At 38.8% G+C, this 23,748-nt stretch overlaps 2 protein-coding genes across 2 annotated transcripts in view; both read right to left on the reverse strand.

The window, feature by feature from the left end:
* Positions 1-1,188: 1,188 nt before the first annotated feature.
* On the reverse strand, positions 1,189-7,438 carry LOC124155613 (protein PBDC1). The gene is made up of 5 exons (XM_046529592.1): positions 7,330-7,438; positions 7,186-7,251; positions 7,014-7,073; positions 3,009-3,149; positions 1,189-1,553 (listed from the first exon to the last, which is right to left on the reverse strand). Exons 1-5 carry the CDS (start codon positions 7,339-7,341, stop codon positions 1,344-1,346), a joined length of 489 nt encoding a protein of 162 aa, XP_046385548.1. The 5' UTR covers positions 7,342-7,438; the 3' UTR covers positions 1,189-1,343.
* A 2,833-nt stretch (positions 7,439-10,271) lies between these two features.
* Positions 10,272-23,748, reverse strand: part of LOC124155155 — a 342,994-nt gene continuing 329,517 nt past the window's right edge. The window contains exons 15-18 of the mRNA XM_046528872.1: positions 17,321-17,993; positions 16,288-16,551; positions 14,877-15,728; positions 10,272-12,030 (exon numbers count right to left, since the gene is read on the reverse strand). Coding sequence (XP_046384828.1) covers positions 11,831-12,030; positions 14,877-15,728; positions 16,288-16,551; positions 17,321-17,993 — 1,989 coding nt within the window. The 3' untranslated portion in view covers positions 10,272-11,830. The remainder of the gene's footprint in view (positions 12,031-14,876; positions 15,729-16,287; positions 16,552-17,320; positions 17,994-23,748) is intronic.

Consider the following 23,748-nt stretch of genomic DNA (forward strand, 5'->3'; position numbering starts at 1 on the left):
TGTTCCCCATGTGCGGTTCGAGGTTATCTTAACTCCCAGGTACTTCACTTCGTCTGTTGCCTTTATGTTAATACCATCCACTGCATAAACATGGTTGTAGTTGGACGAATTCCACAAGAAATGTACCGTCATGCATTTGCTGAGGTTATGTTTGATTTACCACCCTTGGCTCCACAAATGAACGTTGTCAAAGCCGATGATAGAATTTCATAGAGCGATCACTATTTTCGCGATGGATGACCGTGTGGTCAGCAAATAAACTTATTTTTACTCCTAATGCGGGAGCAGAGATCATTAATGTATATAATGAACAACAGGGGGCCAATTACACTTCCTTGTGGAACACCTAATGTAACTTTTTCAACACCAGAGCTAATTCCATCAATAACTTTTTGTTTACAATCACTGAGAAAAGTCGCGTATCCAGTTTACAACTGTTTCGTTTTATCCACATGACTGTAAGAAGGAAAGGAAATAGAGGATTAAATTTTGAGCAAAAAATGCAGAATAATGCTTTATGTTATACTATTTGATTTATTGACGATTGAAAACTTTGCATTCTTCCACTAGAATTTTTATGAGAGACAAGTCTCATTTTTAAGCCTATGTTGAATCCTATTTTTCCTTTTCCTATGGGTCCATTTCACCTACTCCATTGTCTTCCACACCCACCCCTCATTACCTCCTATATTTTCTTGTCCTTCCTACATGTCCATCTCATCTCACTCCAGATCAGACTTCACTAGCCTTTTCCTAAATTTCTTACATGATGATCATCTCAACAGCTCATTCTTGTTCATGAGCACCTCCTCTTCTTACACAAAACCCACCAAATGAATGGTTTCCCACACTATGCACCAAATCAATTTCTGTGACTTCCCTTTCACAATCAGCTATCCTAAAAATAGCAGTTGTAAGGACAATGGCAAACACATTATTTCATCCTAAACGCACAGAAGAATGTTCAATCACTAAAAAGTAAAAAATCACCTTGTCCTCGACAATTTAGATTCTTCAAATTAGGAAAATTTCCAGGTAAAGGTATTTCAAGAAGTCTCCAAATGAAGCCTACCACCATAATTCAGAAACGTTACCACAAAGACCAAAATTTAAAAAAAAATACTGAGAATTAACTCTTCAGCAATCATTTGAGGGTAAAATTAAGGAAAGCAATGACAAAAGAAAAAGTTCGTAGTCATTTTTTAATTCAAAAAAATCAAAAATGCAACTGTGTACCATGAAGTGAAAAGGCACTCAAACAGTACACAATGATAAATTTGTTACCTCTGGTAATTCCTATAAAATGTGTCATTCAAAATAAAAAAAAGTGCACACCTTCAACATCAGCTCTTCTTTTTAGCTGAGAATTTGCTTCTTATAACATCATTAAAACCCTCTTTGTTCCTAGCAAGTTCAATTGCATAGAACTGAATCCTTGTGACAAGGATGCTATTATCTTCAGAATAATCTTCCTCACAGTTAAGCCTCAAAAGAGTTCCAAAACTGTAGTCCTCCACCACCCCCTTAAACTGTTCACAGTAAGGCCGCCACTCCTGGAAATTGAAGAAAATATGCTGTTTGAAATTGAAGAAAAAATAAAATGCTTGAAATACGTGTTGTCTATTCCGAATAATTTTTTTAAAATATGTCAATATACCCCATATAAAAGCATATTGGACAACTGGGCTGTATCGGATAAACCCCAAGTTTTCCAGTTAAAACAGAATTTGAGGTATGCTCGCAATGAAAGACTTTCCAGCTGACAACGCACTTTAAATGAAAATCAAAAACATTAAATTTGATTTCAATGTATTAAGGACAATTCAAATTCATAACATGCAAGGTACTCCCACGGGCAGTGGCGGCTGGTGGTAATTTATCTAGGGTGTGCATTAGAGCAGATATAGGATGATTTAATTATATTATGTTAATCCTAATCCATGAGCGTCATATTTCGTCGTAATAGAATACATAGCAAGCAAAACATATCACTGGTACACTCTACCCTTAAAATTGCATGAACAGAAATAATATTAGCATGTATGAAAATAATTATTCTCAACACACCTTTACAAGTGACGGTAGTTGAAATTCATTCTCTTTTCCTTACACCCTATGAGGAAGTAGTGTAGAAAACGGCTATACAGATGGCTCTGTAGACGGACTAGGATCCTGGGCGCAGGTAGTGTAGGTGGCGGCTACACCACTACACTACCTGCTAGTCAGTCACCAAAAATATGTGCGTGCGCATTCGCATGGTTTTGAGTCTGCTCCCATCGCCCCTATGAACAGCACATACCGCCCCGCTTACCTCGTCCCGCCAGAGCTCCCTCAAGCGATCGCACGGACCGAAAATGCGCCCGGCATGATGCCACGGGACCGCACACTTGTAGAGCGGTGAATTCGAAAATGAGATAGCTGTAGCGTTCGGAGCTTCATGTTTCTTGCATATGCAGACAGGATTTTTATCCTTCTCGTTGCAAAGGAATAGTTTTCTTTTATAATTTATTCATCTTTGGGTGCGCACTTGCTAACATGCGTATACGCACGCGCCGCCACTGCCCACGGGAAACTTCACTTTTGCTGAGGTAAGTCCATATACACCCTATGTGGTGACCATAGACTCTGTAGTATCAAGAAGTTAGGAAACCAGCACTATCAGATTAGAGACACCATATAAGATGACCCCCAACTTTTGAGATAATTTTCTTGGATTAACAAGTAGAGCAGTGCGAGACTATTGACCACCTGAGAGTCTTGGCGGTCGAGACAGGACTTTCATTTCTTGCAATTGTCCGAATGTGACTCTCGGGTCCTCCCAAAAAATTAAATAAATTTCCATTTCTATTGTACAACACAGTCATACTGCCGCAAATATGGCAATGGAAGTGTTGCTTCAGGCTTCCTGTAGTTCACTGTATTCAGCCAAGAGAATAACCAGGATTGATAACCTGGATCTGTTAATAACATTTTTGCTGAAAAATTAGCCATCCAAAATTAAATCTTACCTTCTTTGCATCTTCACTCTTCAAGTCATTCTCTTTCATATTCTTGACCTTAAAATCTGGAAACTTATCTCTGAATAGAGAATATATTTGATCATCATGGGGGGTCAATTTCAAGAACTTCGGATCAACAGAGCACAGAATCTGTAAAAATAAATAGAAACTTTAAACACTATAATGCTTCGCGTATAATTCCATACATACACTCAACCCTATCATCAGAGTATGGCAAGGATATTCCAATACAGAAATAGGTGAGGATTCCATGAAACATCACCACGAGTGCTAATGCTCACTAGACCATCTCTTTTCCAGACTATTGTTACAAAAAAATGATTAAATAAGTTTTAGCCAACTGCACCATTTAAATAGGCTAGTAAATTATAGAAATATGATTGTCAAGTATATACTGGGTCTATAAATCATAACACAACTACTCACATCTACTTGAAAACTATTCATTTAATTCAGCAACTGACCTGATAATTTTGCAACCTAACTTTGACTGCACAAATATTTGCTACCATTTTCCATAGGTATAAGAGAAATCAATGGCATTTGGCATTGTTTAAATTAACACTCGATGAAAGTTGAAATAAAACTTGAATAAGACTTTGCACGACAAAGCGCAACACGCAGCTGCACCCGGAAGCCATTAGCAACAATGCCTCTCGCTGCGAAAACCTACGTTCAAAACTTTAGTTTCTATATCTACCTCCTAAAAACGTAGGCCATTTCAATTACTAATCATGGCATTTTAATTGTAAATTATGGGTGTGGCATCCCCATTGTTATTTTTTTTAAATAACATTTGGAATCTAATAAAATACAAATACATAATAACGTTATTTCTTACTACTTAGGACAAATGGCAGGAGTTCAAGTGCCTAAATTGCTGCTCGTGCAATAAAAGCTCTAATTGATGATTCGATCAAGAGATGTTTTCATTGATCAGGCATTGATTAGCCAGCTGACGGAAGGGTTGCAGGCACTGGTGGATGTGTTCAGTAATCTGTAGGGGCATATGGAATGAAGACTAACCAGAAGAAGACCAAAGTCGTGCAATTTTGAAAAGGGTCGCGAATAAGGAATGTGTGGCTCATGATAAAGATAGGTTGGCACAAACTTGGGCAGGTGCAGCAGTTCAACTATTTAGGCAGCATGCAAAAAGAAAAAAAAACGATGCAGCTCAGGACCATGGGAAAGGAAATACATTAGGAAAAAAGGCAATCATGAACAGGAAAGAGCTGATGATAGAATCGCTATGTTAGAGTTTAGAGAAAAGTTAAGAGTGTAATCAAGAGCATAGCACTTTATGGTATGCCAACACGGACAATTAGGAGAGATAATGAGAAAAAATTGGTGGCATTTGATATTTAGGCATGAAAAAGAGAGGAGAAAGTGAAGTGGATAGAGAGGAACAACAACAAGGTGCTATGCTTGGTGGATGAGAAATCTTCTCAATGAGATGCAGAGAAGATAGTGACTTAGAATGGCACGAAATAGAGAGGGAATGCCAAAAATATGTGTTCCTGGGAAGAATATTAGGAACGCAGAGGAAGGGAAGAGGAAAGGAATAGGATTTACCGATTGAATGAAAGGTAGATGACCTAACTATGAATGGAAAAGGGAAATCCAATTCTTAAGAGGAGACAGGCCAGGGTGATTCACAAAATACTCCATATGCATCCACCTTAACTAATGAGTACTTTAACAATAACTACTAAAAAATCACATTTTCAACATTCTAACTTCATAATTGTCTAAATAATAAACATTTGGATACTGACTGTTTCTTCTCACCTACCATTGTTGGTGCTTTTCAAGTAGTTAAACATCAAGAAATATGCATTAACTTGTGAAGTAAACAGTGGCACAGTTCTCCATCATTCTTATTGGTCCACAAAATTATTTGTTAACGGCAGGTGTCCTAACACCTCCCACCACATGACCATTGATGAGGCTTATGGGGTAATATTTGGATGTAGATGAGCATATATTTCAGGAAAAAAACCATGATGGTAACTCCACATGTGGGTCCCAGCAGGTATATAGAATGGAAATCTCTCTTCCGATTTATTTCATCATGAATACAATTATAAACATTAATGAAAATAATTGCACTTAACTATTGATATCGAAAATAACAAACATAAATATGCTATTATGTAATCATTACTATGGAGTTCTACCACTGTGGCATTCACCTTAACTTACATAAGTTAGTGAATTTAAACTGTTACTGACAGTATTCAATTAAAATCTGAATACTGATGTAAATTTTGCTCCACTTCCCCATTGAAAATCTTCTTTGTGTATCTATTCTTTCATTTTCAGAAGGTTTCCATATTTATTTTAAAGAAATGGGCTTAAAATAGAATTTACTGGTGAACCACGAAATTCTTCCCAAATGCCCCCAAAAGACAAATATGTTTTTTTAACCAAAACAACCACGGATCAATAGATTAAAGAAGTTAGAGAGGAGCCTAACAAAGGAGTGTAGTGCTTTAGGGGTCAGAAGCCTGAATAATGAGGGAAAGAGGATGAGAAAAAAATGGCAGAATCCAAGATGTTGGTAGGAGAAGGAAACGAAGGTGAACTGGATGAAGAGGATAAGGCATGTGGAAGTGCTAGAGATGGATGATGAGGGGAGGGAACTTCACGTGGGGATACAGAGGGTGCAGGTAGAGTGAGTATTAAGTAGTGATGAGATTAGCATTTGAAAAGTGTCAGAAGGACTAATATAAGGAGAAAGGGGAAGAAAATATGAAATAGGATTTATAGATAGGATAAAAGCAAATACGCATTGATAAGGAAGGTTCAATACCTTGAAGGTGTTATGGGCAATTCATAAAATGCTCCATGTAAACTTAGTTTGAGGCAACACCCTCCACAGATCCAGCATTTTAACAGTGAAATATAGATTCTACTAGTACCAATCTCTGTCTTTTACCATGGTCAAGGAAATTCGACAATCTTTCGTGTACTGCTCTATCTTTAACTTTTGGGGTCAAGTGTGGCCCTATTGTCGGTACCATTATTACGAGAATGGTTTTTGAGCTTTCTCTTGGTGATCCCAACTGAAACACGGGTGAAAGCTCAAGCCCAAAAATTTGAGACACAGCACAACTCAAAAATTTGCCAAGAATCCAAAAAAAAAAAAAAATGGGAAAATCAGACCATACTCCATCACTCAAGAGAGGGAATCTACTTTGTGCAGGTGATATGATTCTTCACTCCAGGCAAAAAATGTACAGGAAATGGCACATTCCAGGCAAATTATAAAATTTATACGGCTGGGTAGCGAGGGTATATATCTAGACAGTTTATAATGAATAAGAAAATTAAGTTTGTGTTTAACTGACAAAATTTACTTTAAGGACCACTTGAATCACAAGCCTCTCCTCCCAGTCCTATTCCACAGTAAAAACCTTTCCACCTCTATCTCTGCGTAGCTATGCCAATTTAAGTGTTCTCATTCCTTCATCTCTTTTCCTTCGCAATAATCCATGTGTCATGACACGGCCATCACAAACTTCTAGTTAATGCAATAGCAGAATAATAACTTATGAATGAAAGGTGAATCTATTTCCATTTTAAAATTGGAGAATATTTTTAAATTATTCATGAGTCCTCCAGGACTCCGAAGGAAAGGATAAATTTTTGGAAATTTCTGAAAAAAGAGGAGGTTTGGTCATACTGCCAACGACGCATTTTATAGCAAATTATTCATGACTCGGGCCCATAAAACGCTATTTCAACTGGAACGAAATACTTTAATCACTCTCGTTATTCGCTTTAATAAAAAAATTATATTTTTAATAGATTTACACAACACTTCGAAGGCTGAACAGAAGCAAGCAATCAGGCAACACAGGATTTTTTATGTTAAATTAATGCATGTGCCTGATGTGCGACAACATCGTTACATAATGTGAATCAATATTATTCGGGCCTTATTAAATATTAAATACAAAGTTGAGGTACTAATTAATTGATTATACTCACGTTAAAGTAAACTTCGGCGTGTTCCATGGCCTTCATTGCCCACATGGCTTCCACCGACGGCTGTAATTCATTTCAAGCATAATGAAAAGAAAGAAAGCCGACAGGTGATAAATATTAAAAATGTTAACCAAATAAATTCATGAGGTTTAGCTAGCATCTCATGGAGTCTTACATCATTTCCAAACTCTTCTGCTGGTCGTGATAGCAGACTTGCTCCGGCGAGAAGGCCTTCAGCACCCTTGAAGAAGCAAAAAATGATTGTAGCGAAATAATTCCAAGGGAATAGGAATATATTTTAACTTCTTAAAGTACTCACCACCGAATCCATTCCCAATTTGCAGAGTAAACTTTTCTGTAATTGATCAACACAGCGTTACTTCACCGCAACAAGATTGTTTATGGCGCACGGAGAACATATGAAGGTAGATATTCCAGCCGTCGACGCCGCGGTTATTTTTAACTTTGCTCAAAACTGATTAATGAAAATAAAAACGAAAAATTAAAAAGGAATAGAAAAGTCTGACCTATCGTTTAGGGGAGAGTTTATAATAATAAGTTAGAGAGATAAATTTCCATCATTTTGTTTTTTTTTTTAGCCAGACTTTCGTCTTAATAATCCGTTATATGTGGATGGCCGATTGCTCAATTAACCGTAGAATGGCTATTTATAGCTACGGCGATGATAATATTTTGAAAATCGCAGTCAGATATCTTATACGATAACAACTTTTCGTTTCGGCATCGAGGGCGGTAAAATCGAGGGGTTTTAATTTAATTAAAGGTTTCAGTGATAATTGATCGCAGTCTTGTCCTAAATATATTTAAAAATATTTGAAGGCAAGACAACAGCTGTTACACAAACAATTTTTTCTCATGGTGTTTTTCAATTTACCTCTGGAGATATCACTAATTTACACTATTCAAAATTTTCTTACCATTGCTAATTTTATATGTATTTATCTATTGCTAAGTCAACATTTTAATTTTATATAATGAATGGTACATAGGTAGTTTTTTATGATGAACACATGGATGAATGAATGAACATATATGCACCTGGTTTCCTCGAGGACTCAAATTGGTCATGTTCAGCTGATACCTCTACCGTCGAGTGACCATTTTTCCCTGACTGGTCACTCCCCCAATTCACTGCTCCTATGCCACTCGTCTTTGATCCGTGTTTCTGCGATGAAAAATAACATTTTGTTAACTTTGCTAAAATGGCCGATTTTCCGGTGGTCCACAGCCACGTTTTTAGCTAAGATAACGAAATTGTTATTTTTCATCGCAGAAACAGTTCAAATACGTACTTGATTGGCAGGAGCGCGATGAAAACAATCATTTTTTGATGATCGGATTGATTGATTGATATTCAAATTGCAGTCAGAGTGGTCACTTTTCGGGAGGGAGGCCCCCCGCTGGTAGGGACGATGAGACGGTCCTGCGTGGGTGAGCTCGTCGAGGATAGGGTCCTGGATTAGCGACCCATTGGAGGGTGTACCATGCCCATTATTGAAGTACCTGCTCCATGGGCCCACGAAATGCATTTTAACCTTTTGACTGCATGTTAGGAGAAGGTTTTCGGTTGGAGATTGAACAGCAGCAAAAGGGTTAAGAATACCCAGTTAAGCCTCTCATGAAATTCAAGGTATTTTTGGAATTACACTAAGACAATTAGATCTTCCAATTGATGTTAAAAATATGATTCTTGGCAACCTTCAAGCAGAATTTCCTATGATATTTCTAATTTGTTTGTTAAACATTTATTAAGTGTATATGCTTCAGTTAATATAGACTCATATGATGATAAATACTTTGGCCAAATGAAAGCACCAGTTTTGTCAATCTCTGTTATTGAATTTATTCTGCCCTAGTCTTTTGACTGCAACAAAAGTAGGAATTGGCCCAGTTGGAATAGGATATTCTTGGGAACGCCAATCTAGTCCCACTACACAATGCTAGGACTAACCCAGTGTTTTCTAACAATTTTCACAGGACTTGAAATTGTTATGTTGCCCCTCATCAAGAAAAATTCAAGGAATATTAACCTTTTTGGAAATAACCTGGAATTTTTTTACAGCTAAGTAGCTCAAATAAGGAATTTACTGAGACAGGTATATTTTCTACTATTATATTTTGATGCTATGGTAATGGTAGTGTTTATTCTTGTGTTCTATGAGCTTATACTGTGAATTTATACTGAATTATGCTTTTATGTTGTGATGTTTTTACTGGTCAATTTTGAGTATACTCTACCTCATTGCTCATGAGCACAGTGAATTTAGTGATTTTGTATTGGTGTGATGTTTAAGTAATATGAGCGCCGATACAATGAAGGCTGCTAGCAGGTACCAGAGTAGCAGGTAGCACTTGGCTTAAATAAGGATTATTAATGCCCTATCAAATGAAGGAAACTTTCCGACAATAGGTAATTTTAATATGTGATTATTAAGAGACGTTTCCCTGAGCTCTGTGCTTCATGCATTCACCGGTAATCTATGACGATGCAAAACTCCGGACTACTCGTATAGAATCTTGGTCCCTGTGACGTCACGTGGAGTGGCATCGAATGGGTGCCAATCTGGCCTTTTTCAAATGAGGTTAAAATTGACCATTAAGATTCGTCTAAACTGGGATTTCTAAAACCAAATAATTTTTATATTATGAATACACTAATGGTGGGTAACGAATCGCTATCAATGCCTTTCATTTTCTTCGATGAAGGAAACTACCCTATTATCATCACCTCCTCCTAACTTCCCTGTTATCTTTCCTCAACTAACTGGAATTCCTCATCACCTGAAATTTGATTTACTTTAACTTAAAAATCATATTCTTAAATGCTAACATATTAATATGCACCATATACATTTACCATTTCAATATCTGTATCTTCACGATATTATCAATTATGTTATATCACCCTTGTAACTGGCAAAACCTATAATACAAACAATTTCTGTACTTAAAATCACTGATTAATAACTATGAATTTCATTATTACTGAATGATGAAATTAATTTATATCATTAATCATATGCCTGAGCTTAAAGACATAAATAGTAATGAAACCAACAGAAAATATCTCACAGTGTGATTCAACCTTAAGGTTAGTTTGGCAATATGTACATACATATAAATAAATTTGAGGACTGAAGATATGCACAAGGGAAATTTAAGGAGTTGCTTACAACAAAATGAACAACAAATTGATGATCATTGAAAGAGATGGCTACTTGAATAATTCAAAACATTGAGTATGATCATTCTATACTTCATTTATTCATTAATCAGATTGGAATGAGTGGTATCATCCCAGCAAACACTTCGCTATCCTACGGTAAATGTATAAATATTACAAAGATAGTTCATATTACAAACATACAATATACACACATACTATTTCCATGCTTGAAATAGGGAAGTAACAACTGGATAAAATATTTTATGTAGAAAATAAAAACATAAATATTTACAAAGTAGTTATTACTATCATTATTATTATTGGTAATGATCTCAGGCACTGAAAAGCCAGTCCATTATGGTTTAGTAGTCTATGTCACACCCTCAGCAGATACAACTGGACAGGAGTCATTAGGCAAAATGAAATATAAATGGCAGTAGCTCAGGGTTAGGGGTATGAGGGTAGCTCTTTTCTTTTGACTACTCCACCACTGCTTACTTGCACCATAATTCAAGGAGTCCACTCTTCAGATAAAAACACTCATGTCACAAACCACACCAACCTTGGAATGTGCCACTATTGAAACTGGGCTCTTTCTACCTCCCTTTGTTCATTTTGTGTGACAAACATAATTTTAGTTTTCCCTTAAAATTGCACGCCTGCCCTTTAAAAACTCCAGTTTAAATTCTGATTTGACATATCAGAGAAGATAACACCTGATTGAAGAGTTTATATAAAAAGGGTACTTGTTGTACACTAAAAGCCACAAGTAAAAAAGAAAGAAATGAATGCACTTGGCAGGTTGTAGACTAGCTTGATTCACCTTAACTGTTGGGGATTCATTTTTTCCAGGCTAGTACTATGCTTTCAGCATTTCATTCAAACTGCAGTCCTTACTTAAATATTCATCAATCAACAGCCATGGAATGTCTTAACACCATTATTAGGATTCTATTATAATAGTATTTGAATCCAAACAGTCCTCCAGATATCCCAAAGAAAGATAAACTGAGAAAAATTAAATAAAACTGTAGACACATATCCCTTTCTGGTTTCAATTTGGTGGCAAATAATTATTTACACAGTTAATATGTATCCCTGAATTTGCCTTAAAATGTCTTCAGGCCAAGCAAATATCTTAGCTGCAATGGTCTTCAGGAGCAACTGAGGGTAGTAGCCATATTTTAATGGATGGAAATGTGTTTCATAGATTCGCTGATTTTTATGATTGGCCTTCACCAGAAAAGGGACAGCATGAGAAGGGTGTGGGAAAGACGACTGCTGAACCATCACTCAACAGGGTATATGGGTAAATTACCTGCATTTTAATCACAAAACATTACTTCTTTCTGTGAAAATCACATCAGAAAAAGGCAGGGCAGCATTTTTTTTGTTAGGTTACAACAAAATATGGTAACACTGTCATTGGCAATAAAACAGCATTGGAACACAAAACTGATCACTTCAATGCTTCAGCCACAACCAAAATAACTGGTTCGGCCAGCACGTTCACAAGTCTTGTGCAGGATTGACTTGTGCCGGAGCAAGAGACTGGTAGAGACTTCTTGCACTCGTCTCTCCTTCTCGTGCACCATACAAAGGAAGAAGGGGGAGGGGGCCCCCCCTTGGCCAGCTACCGTAATGCCCTTAGGCACGCATGCAGGTGGTCCAGGGCGGCCTGGGTGCGATGCCTCTGCTGATCGTGCAAGGTCCTCTTGGCCAAAAGTTCCCGCAAGCGTCGCTCCAACGCATCTGCTTCTGCCTTCCTCTCTCCCAGCATATTCATTAAACGACGAACCTGCTCTCCCAAGATCTCCCTTTCCATCGTCCGCTCTGGAAAAGACAAATATTGCTCTTAATCACTACCGCAACAAGGCAAAGGCAGACTGAAAATATAGCCCAATCAAACAATACAGTCAAAATTTATCTATAATTTATGTAAATTTAATTTTTTACCCTTTTACCTTATATAATTAATAAGGTAAAAAGTTTATCTTTATGATTTGAGAGATGATTTTCACAATCACTAGATTCAAACACCATCATCATAGACAAATTCTAATGCCTTGGTAATAATATGTCAATGCACTCCCTTTTTTCCCAGATTATGCCGTAAAACTGAGCTTGAGGCAGTCAAATAGGTCCAAGTTATATTTTTGATGACATACTCTATTTCATAGAACCTCTCCAATGAATTAATAATCTATCTCTACCTCTTTGTCTTGAAAATAAATATTTTCGAATGAGTGATTTTACTAAATCCCTTGAACAAACAGCTCCTCAGTAATGGCTAAAGGTGGCAATTTTTTGTGAATGCTACAGTGTTATTTCTCTAAGTGTCAAAACAAATTTTCTAAATAATACATTTGCAATGCCTTATCACTCATTTAGAGTCTTAAACCATAATTAAAAAGCACAAGCCAAAGTAAAAGAATTTTGAGAGAAGCAGAATTGCCATTAACAAACCAAGACTTCTTGAAACTGACAAGGCAGCTATCACATAATACTTCTACTTAAACAAGACTAAATGGCAAGTAATAACATGCTTCATGAGAAATATGGAAACCCACACATGAACAATTATCATCGTAATGCCAATATTATTTGGACCAAACCTGATTGGCCAGCAGCAACTAGGTCCCTACGAAAGCAAGCAGTAAGCTAAAATTCATGGAAAAAGTTTTTGAAGATGAGAATTTGGTTATCATATTCAGTTCCTGTAGATCTCACCGAGGATGGAAAAAATTGCAGATGGCAATGATAACTGTAACCCTTGTTATGCCACAAAGTCCACAGATTTCTCCATCCCTGTGTGAGTCATTAAAAGTACATATATGAGAAAAGCCGATTTCTCTGAAATTATGATAACAAGTATGCTACTTAAGAAGGCTGTTTTATATGTGACACTTACATACACAGAACACTCTGATGCACACACCTGAAAATAATTGACAATTGGGCTATTTTTCTCGCTTGTATTCACAATATGATCATGCTTCCCAACTTCCATGTAACACAATGAAATTGCCTCAGCACCTCAGTACGTACATATGTTAAGAATTCACAAAAAATGCCTCATAAGAAATGGCCTGGATTCCAATGATGAGGCAACATTACCAGCCATGATAATCCCATAGAACACTAGCTAGATCAACTTCTCCAAGCATCAATTTTTACTGTTTGTTTCTTATATCCTTGGGATTACAGAATTAATGATACACCCAATATTGAGAGGAGAAAGAGCCCAAACGAGAGCAGAAAAGGGCAATAATCTGCCAGAGCAAGCAGGAGTGTGGACGCACTTGTCTTCAAGATGGTCTGACACTTGAGGAGTGAGCGATCCATGTATGGAATTTATCCATGGATGCAACCAGGGACCTGGAGCAGCAGGGGAGCGGAGTGAATTTTCATTGTTGCTCCAGCCGGAGCAGAGCAGGTCGGAGCGAATCAAGAGAGGAGTACTCAGGTGGAGCATTATGTTAAAAATTTTATGTTATGGTAAAAAAGTTATGAGCTTAAGATTGAAGTATATACAGTAAAATTCCATCAAAAATATTCTTTACACCCAACGAATGGGCCAGGCCCAAATCCTTCGCATTTTAAATTTACGCTATGGCATTGCTTAAAAACCACACAATCCTGGCCAATTATTGTGATTAGTACCTGGTAGGATATTTCATGAAGCACAATCAAATTTCGTAAACTCAAAGCATATTTTAACGCAATAGGGTAGTATAGAGTAAAAAATGATATCCAAGAAGTTTGCTAATGGTAGTCTGCATAGTAGGTAAACTACAGCATTTTAATTTTTTTGATATCGCCTGAAATCGAAATTTCTACCGCCATAATGAAATTAATAAAAGATGTTACAATGCCTGTCATATTATATAACAATATATGTAGTGAATATCAACTATAGCACGGTGATAAGCCTTCAGATTATCATTAAAATTAATAATTATTCAAAAATATTTAACTCAATGTGATTGAAAAAACACTAATCGTAAATCCGCATACGAAAAGTATTTTTATACATTATACCATTTGTATATTAAAATGTATTGGCATGAGCTAAAACCAAAAATAGCATCGATCATGAATTAATATCGCAATATAAAAATAGCGACGGAATATTCTATGCGTACCACAGCCCTAGAAGTGAGCCCACATTGACTGCCCTCAAGGAAGCAAAGCATTGGCATTAGTGTAGTGATCCGGAATGGTGTCAGTCATAGTGATCTCACAAGAAATTTTCCGCTCCAGAGTGGAGCATCTCAGCCCCATTATCGTCACTTCCCTCCGGAGTGGAGCATCAGGTAATTGAACTGCTCCGCTCCGACAATGGAGCATAGCAGAGCAAAAGAGCACTCCAGATCCCTGGATGCAACTGCTCTGAATACACTCAGTTTGTGCGCTCGCTCATTTTTCAGGATGGTCTTAATATATGTACATCCATTCAGAATTTCTATCCAAATTTTGATTTATTCATATATGTATTTCACACAAATGATTTTTTATTTTGTAATCTATTTGATGAATAGCAATTTATGTCATGATGGTAGCTTACTGCAGGAATATACTTATAGCAACCAAAAGCCAAAATGTATCAATTTGTGATTTGTGAATTTATTATCATACACGAACAATTATTATTTATCCATTTAAAAATTAAAACTTACCTTGAGAGTATCGTTGGTACGACTCCATGACTTCCTCCATCCCTGGCCATTTAAAGGACTTAGAAGCACTGGGAGTGGCCCTTCCTCCTCGATACCTCCCTTCTGCTCCCCTTCTGGACCCTCTCATCCCCTCACTCTCTTCGTCCTCTTCCCCAAGGTCCTCCTCATCATCCTCCTCAAACTCCTCTTCATTCTCCTCATCTACGTCCAGATCCTCTTCCATTACCTCTTTTTTCACAGCCAATTTTGCCACATCTTCATGGCCAGGCTTCAGTCCATTGTGAAGAAGGCTGGCAGTTGGGTTTGCAGAGATGGGCACCTGGAGGGGAAGGTGGGGATATTTTGGAACCTTTGTGGGCGGGATTTGGGCGTAAGAGGAAAGGTGATGCTGTGGAGAATTGAGGAGTGAGTTGTGGTGGTGAAGCGATGAGGCAGAAGAGGAACCACCCATCAGCTGCTGGTACGAGTGGCCGTGAGGAACACGATGGAAGTGGTTCAGCCCAGATGCCTGGTGGTTATAGCCACCGTGTGGGTATCCTCTCGAACTGATAAGGGTAGCATCACTGACACTCAACATGTTCTCACCCGCGCTTTGTGAACCATTCCTTAGTTGGTATCCCCTCATCAAGCTAGCCTTGGGAGTGAGGAAGCTCCCATCCCTGAGTCTCTTGCGACTCTTGCCCACGCACCCATTCCCTCGACTTGTTCCCCTCGTGAGATATGGTCCCATAAATGTTTGACCCATGGACACAGCATTCTCTGAAATTACTCTACTGCTGTACAGCACCACTGAGTTGATACTATTCCTTCGTATCCTCTCCTCCACGATTGCTTGCCAGATGATCTCCATGTCTGGAGTTTGAAAAAAAGAAGGAACATGTTAGAACATCATGGTACTTCCATTATTTATTTTTGAAAGTAAAACGTAGCCCAATAAATAATCATTGTGCCTCATTTTCATCTTTTTGATCAAAAAGAGCAAAGCCTCACTGCATTACTTTGTTCTTTCTGTATTTGCAATGAATTGTTTTTTTCCTCCTCATACCATTTTTGAGGATTGTTTTACCTTCACTTCTTCTCGGTAAACCCTTTGTTTGATTCCAACCATCCTAGAGTAGAATCTTTTTTAATACCTAAATTAGCAAATTTTAGTCTTCAAAACAACTGAATTGGTGTTATATTCTTTTCCAGCATAGAGTGCTGCATGCTTTGTAGGAATTTATGAATGAGAACTATTTTTATTATTTTTTTTATATACATAGTGATTGGCTTTTGGGGCCACTAAGCATACCACTACTCTATCCATAATGAATGAAACACCAGTGAGGTGGCTTGCAAGGTACTACACAGATTAAGAGGGTGAAGGAAACAGCAACACTCTCAAATGATAACCAATAAAGAAGTGACCAACCTTCTCTTTTCGAACGAGGAACACTCTCCAACTCCAAAGAGGTGAGGAATCGGACCCGTGCCGAATAATCAGATGCGCGAAGCAGTGTGTCAGGGGTGGCTGGAGGATAGGGAAGCAGTGAGCCTGCACTTGCATCCCTCTCGTTAATAATCTTCCCAGGTTCCACAATTGCAGGGGGAGAAGTGGAGGCCACAGGAGGTGGACAGCCACCCACACGCTCCCAGTGACGGGCAAAGCGACGCTCACACTTGGCCAACTCCAGATCTGTCAAATTAACATGGAAAAAAAGGGTTGAAACAAATTGCACTCAAATTTTAAGTCACCTTTAAATTGACACACAGACGGTATGTAGCTGAAGAGCAATTTTGGGGTGTGATAAACAAAAAAAATTAACAAGGTGCTTAAATGTTTTATAAGTCTGATTGATGCCCATATCAACTAGGGGTGACTTTGCTAACAAAGATTAAATTACAGCTCAGACTGCTACATGTGATTCAATTTTAGAGGACTCTCCATAGTGTTAACGATTACTGATAGCCATTGCTTCTGATAGTTACTGATTGCTTCCAGCTGAGAAAGAAAAAAATTAGTTTTTCTCAACTAGTAGAAATACCAAGTCAAGTTATATTATATTATTGTGAATTAGCACACACATTTCTTTAACTATCAACTCGTATGTCTTGCCAAGTTAACTTACTCATGTTAATTGCCATGGTAAAAAAATTACCCCGCAATAGAAATCCAGTCACTGACCTTCGGCTTTTGGGGCCACTAAGCATACCACTACTCTATCCAGGCTCCTTGATACCCAACAAAATTTATTTCCTAAGGCAAGAGAATCATGGAACCTGGTACATAGTGGTTAGCACAGTCGCCTGGAGAGCCATTGGTCCATGCTTTGATTACTGCTCCAATGGAATTTTCCTTACACAATTGATGTAAATTTCACTGCTTTTATAGCAGTAGGATAGAAATACTCCACAAGTTAAGTAATTATGTGGAGAACGAGGATTCATTCTCCTTTGCCACTCACCATCTCTCTTCTTCAATGTAGTAAGGCCAAATATTTTGAGAAAAGCGAGTTTCCTCGGAGAGGCATCCAGCTGTGCAGGGGGTCCCTTGGTGAGCACCACAGTGGCCACGAGCGAGCGCAACCCATTTCCTCCAACACCAGAGCACCATCGCTTCCCCCCGCTGCTCACCCACTCACTCCCAGCATTCCCTCCACCCCCACACCCTCCACCTCCAGCCCCACCACCTCCTCCTCCCCCCCCTCCACCTCCGTCAGAGTCCCAGTCCAACTCGGATTCGGAGCCAGAGAGCGGTAGTGTGCCATTCATGCGGGACCCAGGCGAGGACGCATCGGTGCGAGAGGCAGGGGTAGCGCACCCGCCCGCATTGCCACCTTCACTCGCATTTCGTCCAATCAGACTATTCCATGTCCTCCTCATACGTCGATCCTTCCTCCTCTTCTCAGCCAAGTCCAGCTTGCTCATGAGAGGGGGCGATGGCCGCCTATGCGTTTGCAGTTGTTCCTTGATGCATGTGCCTTCCACATGGCTACTTCCCGATTGGTTCACCACTGTTTGGTTCGTTTGCGGTGGAGGTGGGGTCTGTGGGGGTTCAATTTTTATCACTGCGTCAGCAGGCACAGGGGGTGGGGGAGCTGGAGTGGTTGTGCTGCAGGGAGGAATGAGTTCATTCACCTGGAAAATGCATTTCACAATGAGAAAAAAATGCAAATCATCTTTGTCAGCAAAATATTCACGGCAACCACAGCCTTTGAAAATTATCTAATTTAATAAAGGTTAAAACATGCATCAGTAATATGCACCTCAGAGGCTTAAACATGGATAAGATTCATTTACATAAATCCACGGTTCTATTGATACAAGTGCAAACCTGGGCAGTTGCCAATGGTGATTAAAGGGTTATGGGTGTAAACAAGGTGAAAACTAAAGCAAAGTCGGGTGGCCAGCAGGTTACTGAAATTACCATTCATTGCAAATATTGACTAATCATTAACCAAATGAGCATGGAAAGGAAACGTAGGCAATGACGGCGGCAGTTCCATGTACTTACTTCGCATTTGAATGTATCAAAGTTTAAAGTTTCTGATGGAAGGGAGAATGCTGTAAATCATGCATTTTTTACTACAGTATTCTACCGGTTCTGGTAGGTTTCCATGGAGTACTAAAGAAGTGATCTGGAGCCCCCCTTTCCGTCCAGCACTGCTTTCTTCAATTCACAGTAAGCCCTACTCCCTTTCAATCTATCTAAAAATCCTATTCTTTTCCTTCCCCTCCCTTATTTCCCTAACATTCTAATACCATTTTCAACATCCCCTCCTTGCTAAGTACTCCCTCCATCCATACCTTCTGTCTCCTCCGTATCTCATCCAAAAGCTGCCTTTCCTCGCCCACCATATCCAGCACTTCGTCGTTCTTTTTCCTCTCCATCCATTTCACCCTCACCATTATTCTCCATACCCACATCTCAAATGCCTCCAATCATCTCTTGTCTCCTTCCTCACTGTCCACGTTTCCGCACCGTAGAGAGCTTCACTCCAGATCAAACTCTTCACTAACCTTTTCTTTAAACTCTTACATAGCCATCCTCTCAGAAGCTCCTTCCTATTCATGAACGCCTCCTTTGCTAGTGCAATTCGCTTCCTGATGTCTTTGCTACTGTGTCTGTTTTCCTCTGATGTGCTGCCCAAATAGTTGACTTGGTCTACCTGCTCAAGTTTTTTCCCACCCACTTTAATCTTGAGTCTCACATTCCTCGCTCGCAATACTTTACAAAACTGCATAACCTTAGTCTTCTTGTGATTAATTCTCATCCCATACTCCTTGCACTGCTCGTCTAACCCATCCACTAGAGCCTGCAGTCCCCTTGCTGACTGGCTAATCAGCGTCTGATCATCCACGAACCTTACCGATTTAAACATCATTCCTCCCACTTTCACTCCAGCTTTCAACTCGTCCCACGCTTCTCTTACCATCTCCTCAGCATATACATTAAAAAGCAGCGGCAAAAGAGGATAGCCTTGCCTCACACCTCGGCAAATGCTTGCCCACCCAGATTCTCTGTCCACTACCCTCACTTGCGCAGTCTGGGCCACTCACAGATTATGAATCAGTCGTCTATCCCTCCAATCTACACCTGTTCTCTTGAGAATGTCCATTAACTTCACCCAGTTCACCCTATCAAACGCTTTTCCAAATCCACGAAACAGGCATATACATCCTGGCCATATTCTAGGTTCCTCTCCACGAGGGACCTCATTACTGCAATTGCATTACGAAATGATTTCCCTTTTCTGAAACCAAACTGATCTTTGCCCAAATACTCATTTGCCCACGCCTTCATTCATCTGTTCAATATCTTCAGTACCACTTTTGCCGCAAGCGATATTAGGCTGATAGTCCTATAATCTCCGCATTCCACAGCTTTCTTCTTTTTCGGAAGTGGAATTAAAACCGTCTTCACGAAATCTTCCGGCCAACATCCCTCCTCATAGATCCTGCGCACTAGTTTGAAAAACATTTTCTTACTATCCATCCCTAGATTCTTCAGAAGATCACACGGTATATTGTCCACGCCTACTGCTCTCCTAGCCTTCGTATCACGTAGTGCTCTCTTGATTTCCGAATCTAATATCCCCGGCCTAAGATTATCCTCCTCCACTGCATATCTTATCTCTCCTTCCCATTTCTTCCATCATACAGACCCTCCACGTATTATATCATGCATACGAGAGAAAAAAAATTGGCCCTAGAGTTTTTGGCGTGAAGGTTATGACTTATCCCTTCAGAGGGAAACTTCCAACCATATCAATGAAAATGAAAAAATACAAGGTGGTACAGTGGAACTGATTTGAAGATATGCAGATTTTTCAAAGGGAAGTACCAAATTTTGAATAAATTTCTTAGTGTAATGAGTGTGATGTAGGGCCTTATATTGTCAATTTTAATGAGATACCTCAAGTAATATCAATACAGTTCTGCTAAGGATAGGTGGCAAACAATTTTTTGCTTGGCATTTAGAATCGATAACAGTAAAATAATTAATATAAATTTAAAAAATACTCTTTTATGAACACTATCAAAAATTTCAGATAACATTTAAATATGACAAACAGTGGTGAAAGAAAACAATTTATGTATTGCATTTTAAATGGTAATATGTATAACTTGAAAGTATATTCCCAAGGATACCAAATTTGTCGTTTTTTAGAGCATTAACATAGCAGTAAAGGCTATTGCCCACTAATTGCATCTGTTGTATAGTGTGTTATCTTGTTTTGTATTATTGTTCTTTTGTTTGGTTGATGTATGAACCTCCCAAGAGAGGGAGTTTTAGTTGTTGTTCATGTGATCATGAACATATGTATGTTCATGCATGTGATCTAAAGAAGAGATCTGTATCACAAAGTATGTGATGTTTTTTTGTGAAAGATTCAGTAATAAAACTTGGTGGCAGCGGTGATGGCTTCGCCAGTTGGAATGTTGGCCGCGTTAAGCACTATTGGGGATATGGCAGTGAATTGGAAGAAGTTTCGGCGCCAATTCGTTACGTTTGTGGATGCCTATTACGACAAGGTAACGGAGGCCAGGAAGGTAGCGATATTGCTACATTCAGCGGGTGAAGAGGCTCAGGAAGTATACGAGTCCTTCCAGCTGGATGCTGGAGATGAAAAAAAACTAGATATCGTACTGCAGAAATTTGACGAACACTATATTCCGGCCACCAACGTGACTTACCAGAGGTATTTATTTTTCAACAGGCGCCAAGATATGGGTGAATCGTTTGAGCATTTTATGTCGACACTAAAAAATCTGAGTTTACAGTGTGAATTTGGAGCACTAACAGATAGCTTAGTAAAAGATATATTTATTAGTGGGATACAGGACAAAAGACTCCAAGAAAAGCTGTTGAGCGTTCCTAATATTGATGCTAAGGGTGCTTTAGCTTTGTGTAGATCCCACGTAGTAGTATCTCAACAGGTACATAATATTAAGAGTGAAAAGGACATGGACAAAGAACTGTTAGTTAAGGATGAGCCCAATGTTGATGTACTTAATCGAAACTGGGTTGGTGGAACGCGACAAAAAACACGGCAGAGGCAGCATCCAAAGGAACTGCGGGATACTCATAAGGGTGATGAGAGTAAATGCAAATTTTGTGGGTATGTGCATGAGTATGGCCGTTGTCCGGCATACGGCAAACAGTGCTCTCGGTGTAAGAAAAATAATCATTTTGCTAGAATGTGTAGAGCCGCAGGCGGAAGGCAGCAAGTAAACTCTATCAATGGACTCCCGGACATTCAGGAAAGTGATAGTGACCAAGAGATAAGCGAACTTTCAGTGGTAGTATCTTCAGTGAAGCAACAAATGCAGGAAGGTGGTGATTGGTACACGGCTAGTCTGGAAGTGAACCGGCAACTGTTTCAGGTTAAGGTGGACACCGGTGCGCAGTGTAATGTGCTTAGTTTGTTTCAGTACACGGCTTTGGGATTGAATGCCGGTTTATTAAAAAAATGTAAAGTGGTAATTACTTCGTTCACAAACAACAAACTTCCGGTTATTGGTAAATGTGTTTTGCACTGCAGATTTCAAGGGGTTTTTTATCCAATAGAATTTTATGTGGTGTCTCATAAGTGTGCCAATATTCTTGGGTTAAAATCTTCAGAGGCTTTGGGATTAATTTCAAGAATCGAAACAATATCACTAAGTCCTGAAGGGGTAATTTTGGCTAATTATCAGGAATTGTTCAATGGCCGAGTGGGTTGTCTCCCACAACAGGTGAAAATTGTCATTAACTCTGAGGTGAAACCTGTTGTTTCCCCTGCACGGAAGATACCCTATTCATTAGTGCCCAAAGTTAAAAATGAGCTCGATCGCATGGAGAAAGCAGGTATTATAAAACCAATTGTTGAACCAACAGACTGGGTCAGCCAAATGGTAGTAATTAAAAAGAAAGATGGGTCGTTAAGGATATGTCTGGATCCTAGACCACTGAATAAGGCAATTAAGAGGGCTCATTTTCCATTTCCTACGATTGAGGAGGTAGCAACAAGGCTGGCTGGGGCAAAATATTTCTGTAAGTTGGATGCTCAATCTGGATTCTGGATGCTTCCTCTAGACGAGGAAAGCTCTAAATTGTGTACATTTCAAACCATCTGGGGAAGGTATTCTTTTCAAAGACTTCCATTCGGTCTCAACTGTGCACCTGAAATTTTTCACAGGATAATTTGTCAAACTTTTGATAAGATAGATCATGTTGTCTCCTTCCAGGATGATATTTTGATATGGGGAGATACAAAAGAGGAAGTTATGCAGGTTTTAATTAAGGTGCTGGAGGCAGCAAAGGCTAATGGTATTAAATTCAATTGCACAAAGTGTGTTTTCTTGGCTGATAAAATAACTTTCTTAGGCCATACATTTGATTCTCAGGGAATGTCAATTGATAAAGAGAAAGTAAAAGCAATCAATGCCTTGAAACCTCCCACTGATAAAAAGTCATTGCAAAGAATTTTAGGTATGTTTAATTATGTGTCCAAATTTATACCAAATTTTTCAGTGAGGAGTGCTCCGCTGAGGGAATTGTTAAGAAATGATATTTATTTTGTTTGGAGTGAGCATCAGGATAAAGCATTTTGTGATCTGAAGGCTGCATTAACGAAGGCACCAGTATTGGGTTTTTATGATCCTAATTTAGACCTAACATTGAGTGTTGACGCAAGTTCAATAGGGATTGGAGCAACATTGCTTCAGGAGGGTCGGCCTATAGCTTATGCTTCTCGTGCTTTGACTGACACTCAAAGTAGATATTCCCAGATTGAGAAGGAATTATTAGCCATTTGCTTTGGTGCAGAAAAATTCAATCAGTATATTTTAGGAAAGGATTATGTCAGGGTGGAAACTGATCATAAACCATTAATTGGATTATTCAACAAACCACTTCACAGAATTCCATCAAGGTTACAAAGAATGATGCTAAAGCTGCAGCCATACCGTCTCAATGTAGTGCATACTCCAGGTAAATACTTGTTCATTGCTGATACTTTGTCAAGGGATTTTTGTGCTGAAAGTTGTGATGTTGATACCCAATTTGATGATGATGTGGAAATGCAGGTAGCACTGCTGTTGGAAAATCTGCCGGTGACAAGGGAGAATTGGGAGCTGATCTCAAAGCATGCTTCCAATGATACTGTGTATTGCAAACTCAAGACTTACATTTCTAATGGATGGCCTCAGTACTTCAAAGATGTTGATTCTGATTGTAGGGCCTATTTTGAATTTAAGGATGAACTGGTTTTGGTAAAAGGAATGGTTTTTAGGGGTGATAGAATTGTAATTCCTTGTTCTTTAAAAATTGAAATGCTGAAAAAATTACATACAGGTCACCCTGGTATTAACAGAATGATGAGTCGTGCTGAAATGTCCATGTTCTGGT

This window comes from Ischnura elegans, chromosome 3, assembly GCF_921293095.1.
Source record: "Ischnura elegans chromosome 3, ioIscEleg1.1, whole genome shotgun sequence".
Classification (NCBI taxonomy): domain Eukaryota; kingdom Metazoa; phylum Arthropoda; class Insecta; order Odonata; family Coenagrionidae; genus Ischnura; species Ischnura elegans.

Coding starts and splice junctions, on each gene's coding strand:
- LOC124155613 (XM_046529592.1), bottom strand. Junction 7,074..7,185: donor CAGAAGAGTTTGGAAATGAT/GTAAGACTCCAT, acceptor AATGAATTACAG/CCGTCGGTGGAAGCCATGTG. Junction 1,554..3,008: donor AGAGTGAAGATGCAAAGAAG/GTAAGATTTAAT, acceptor TTCAATTTCCAG/GAGTGGCGGCCTTACTGTGA.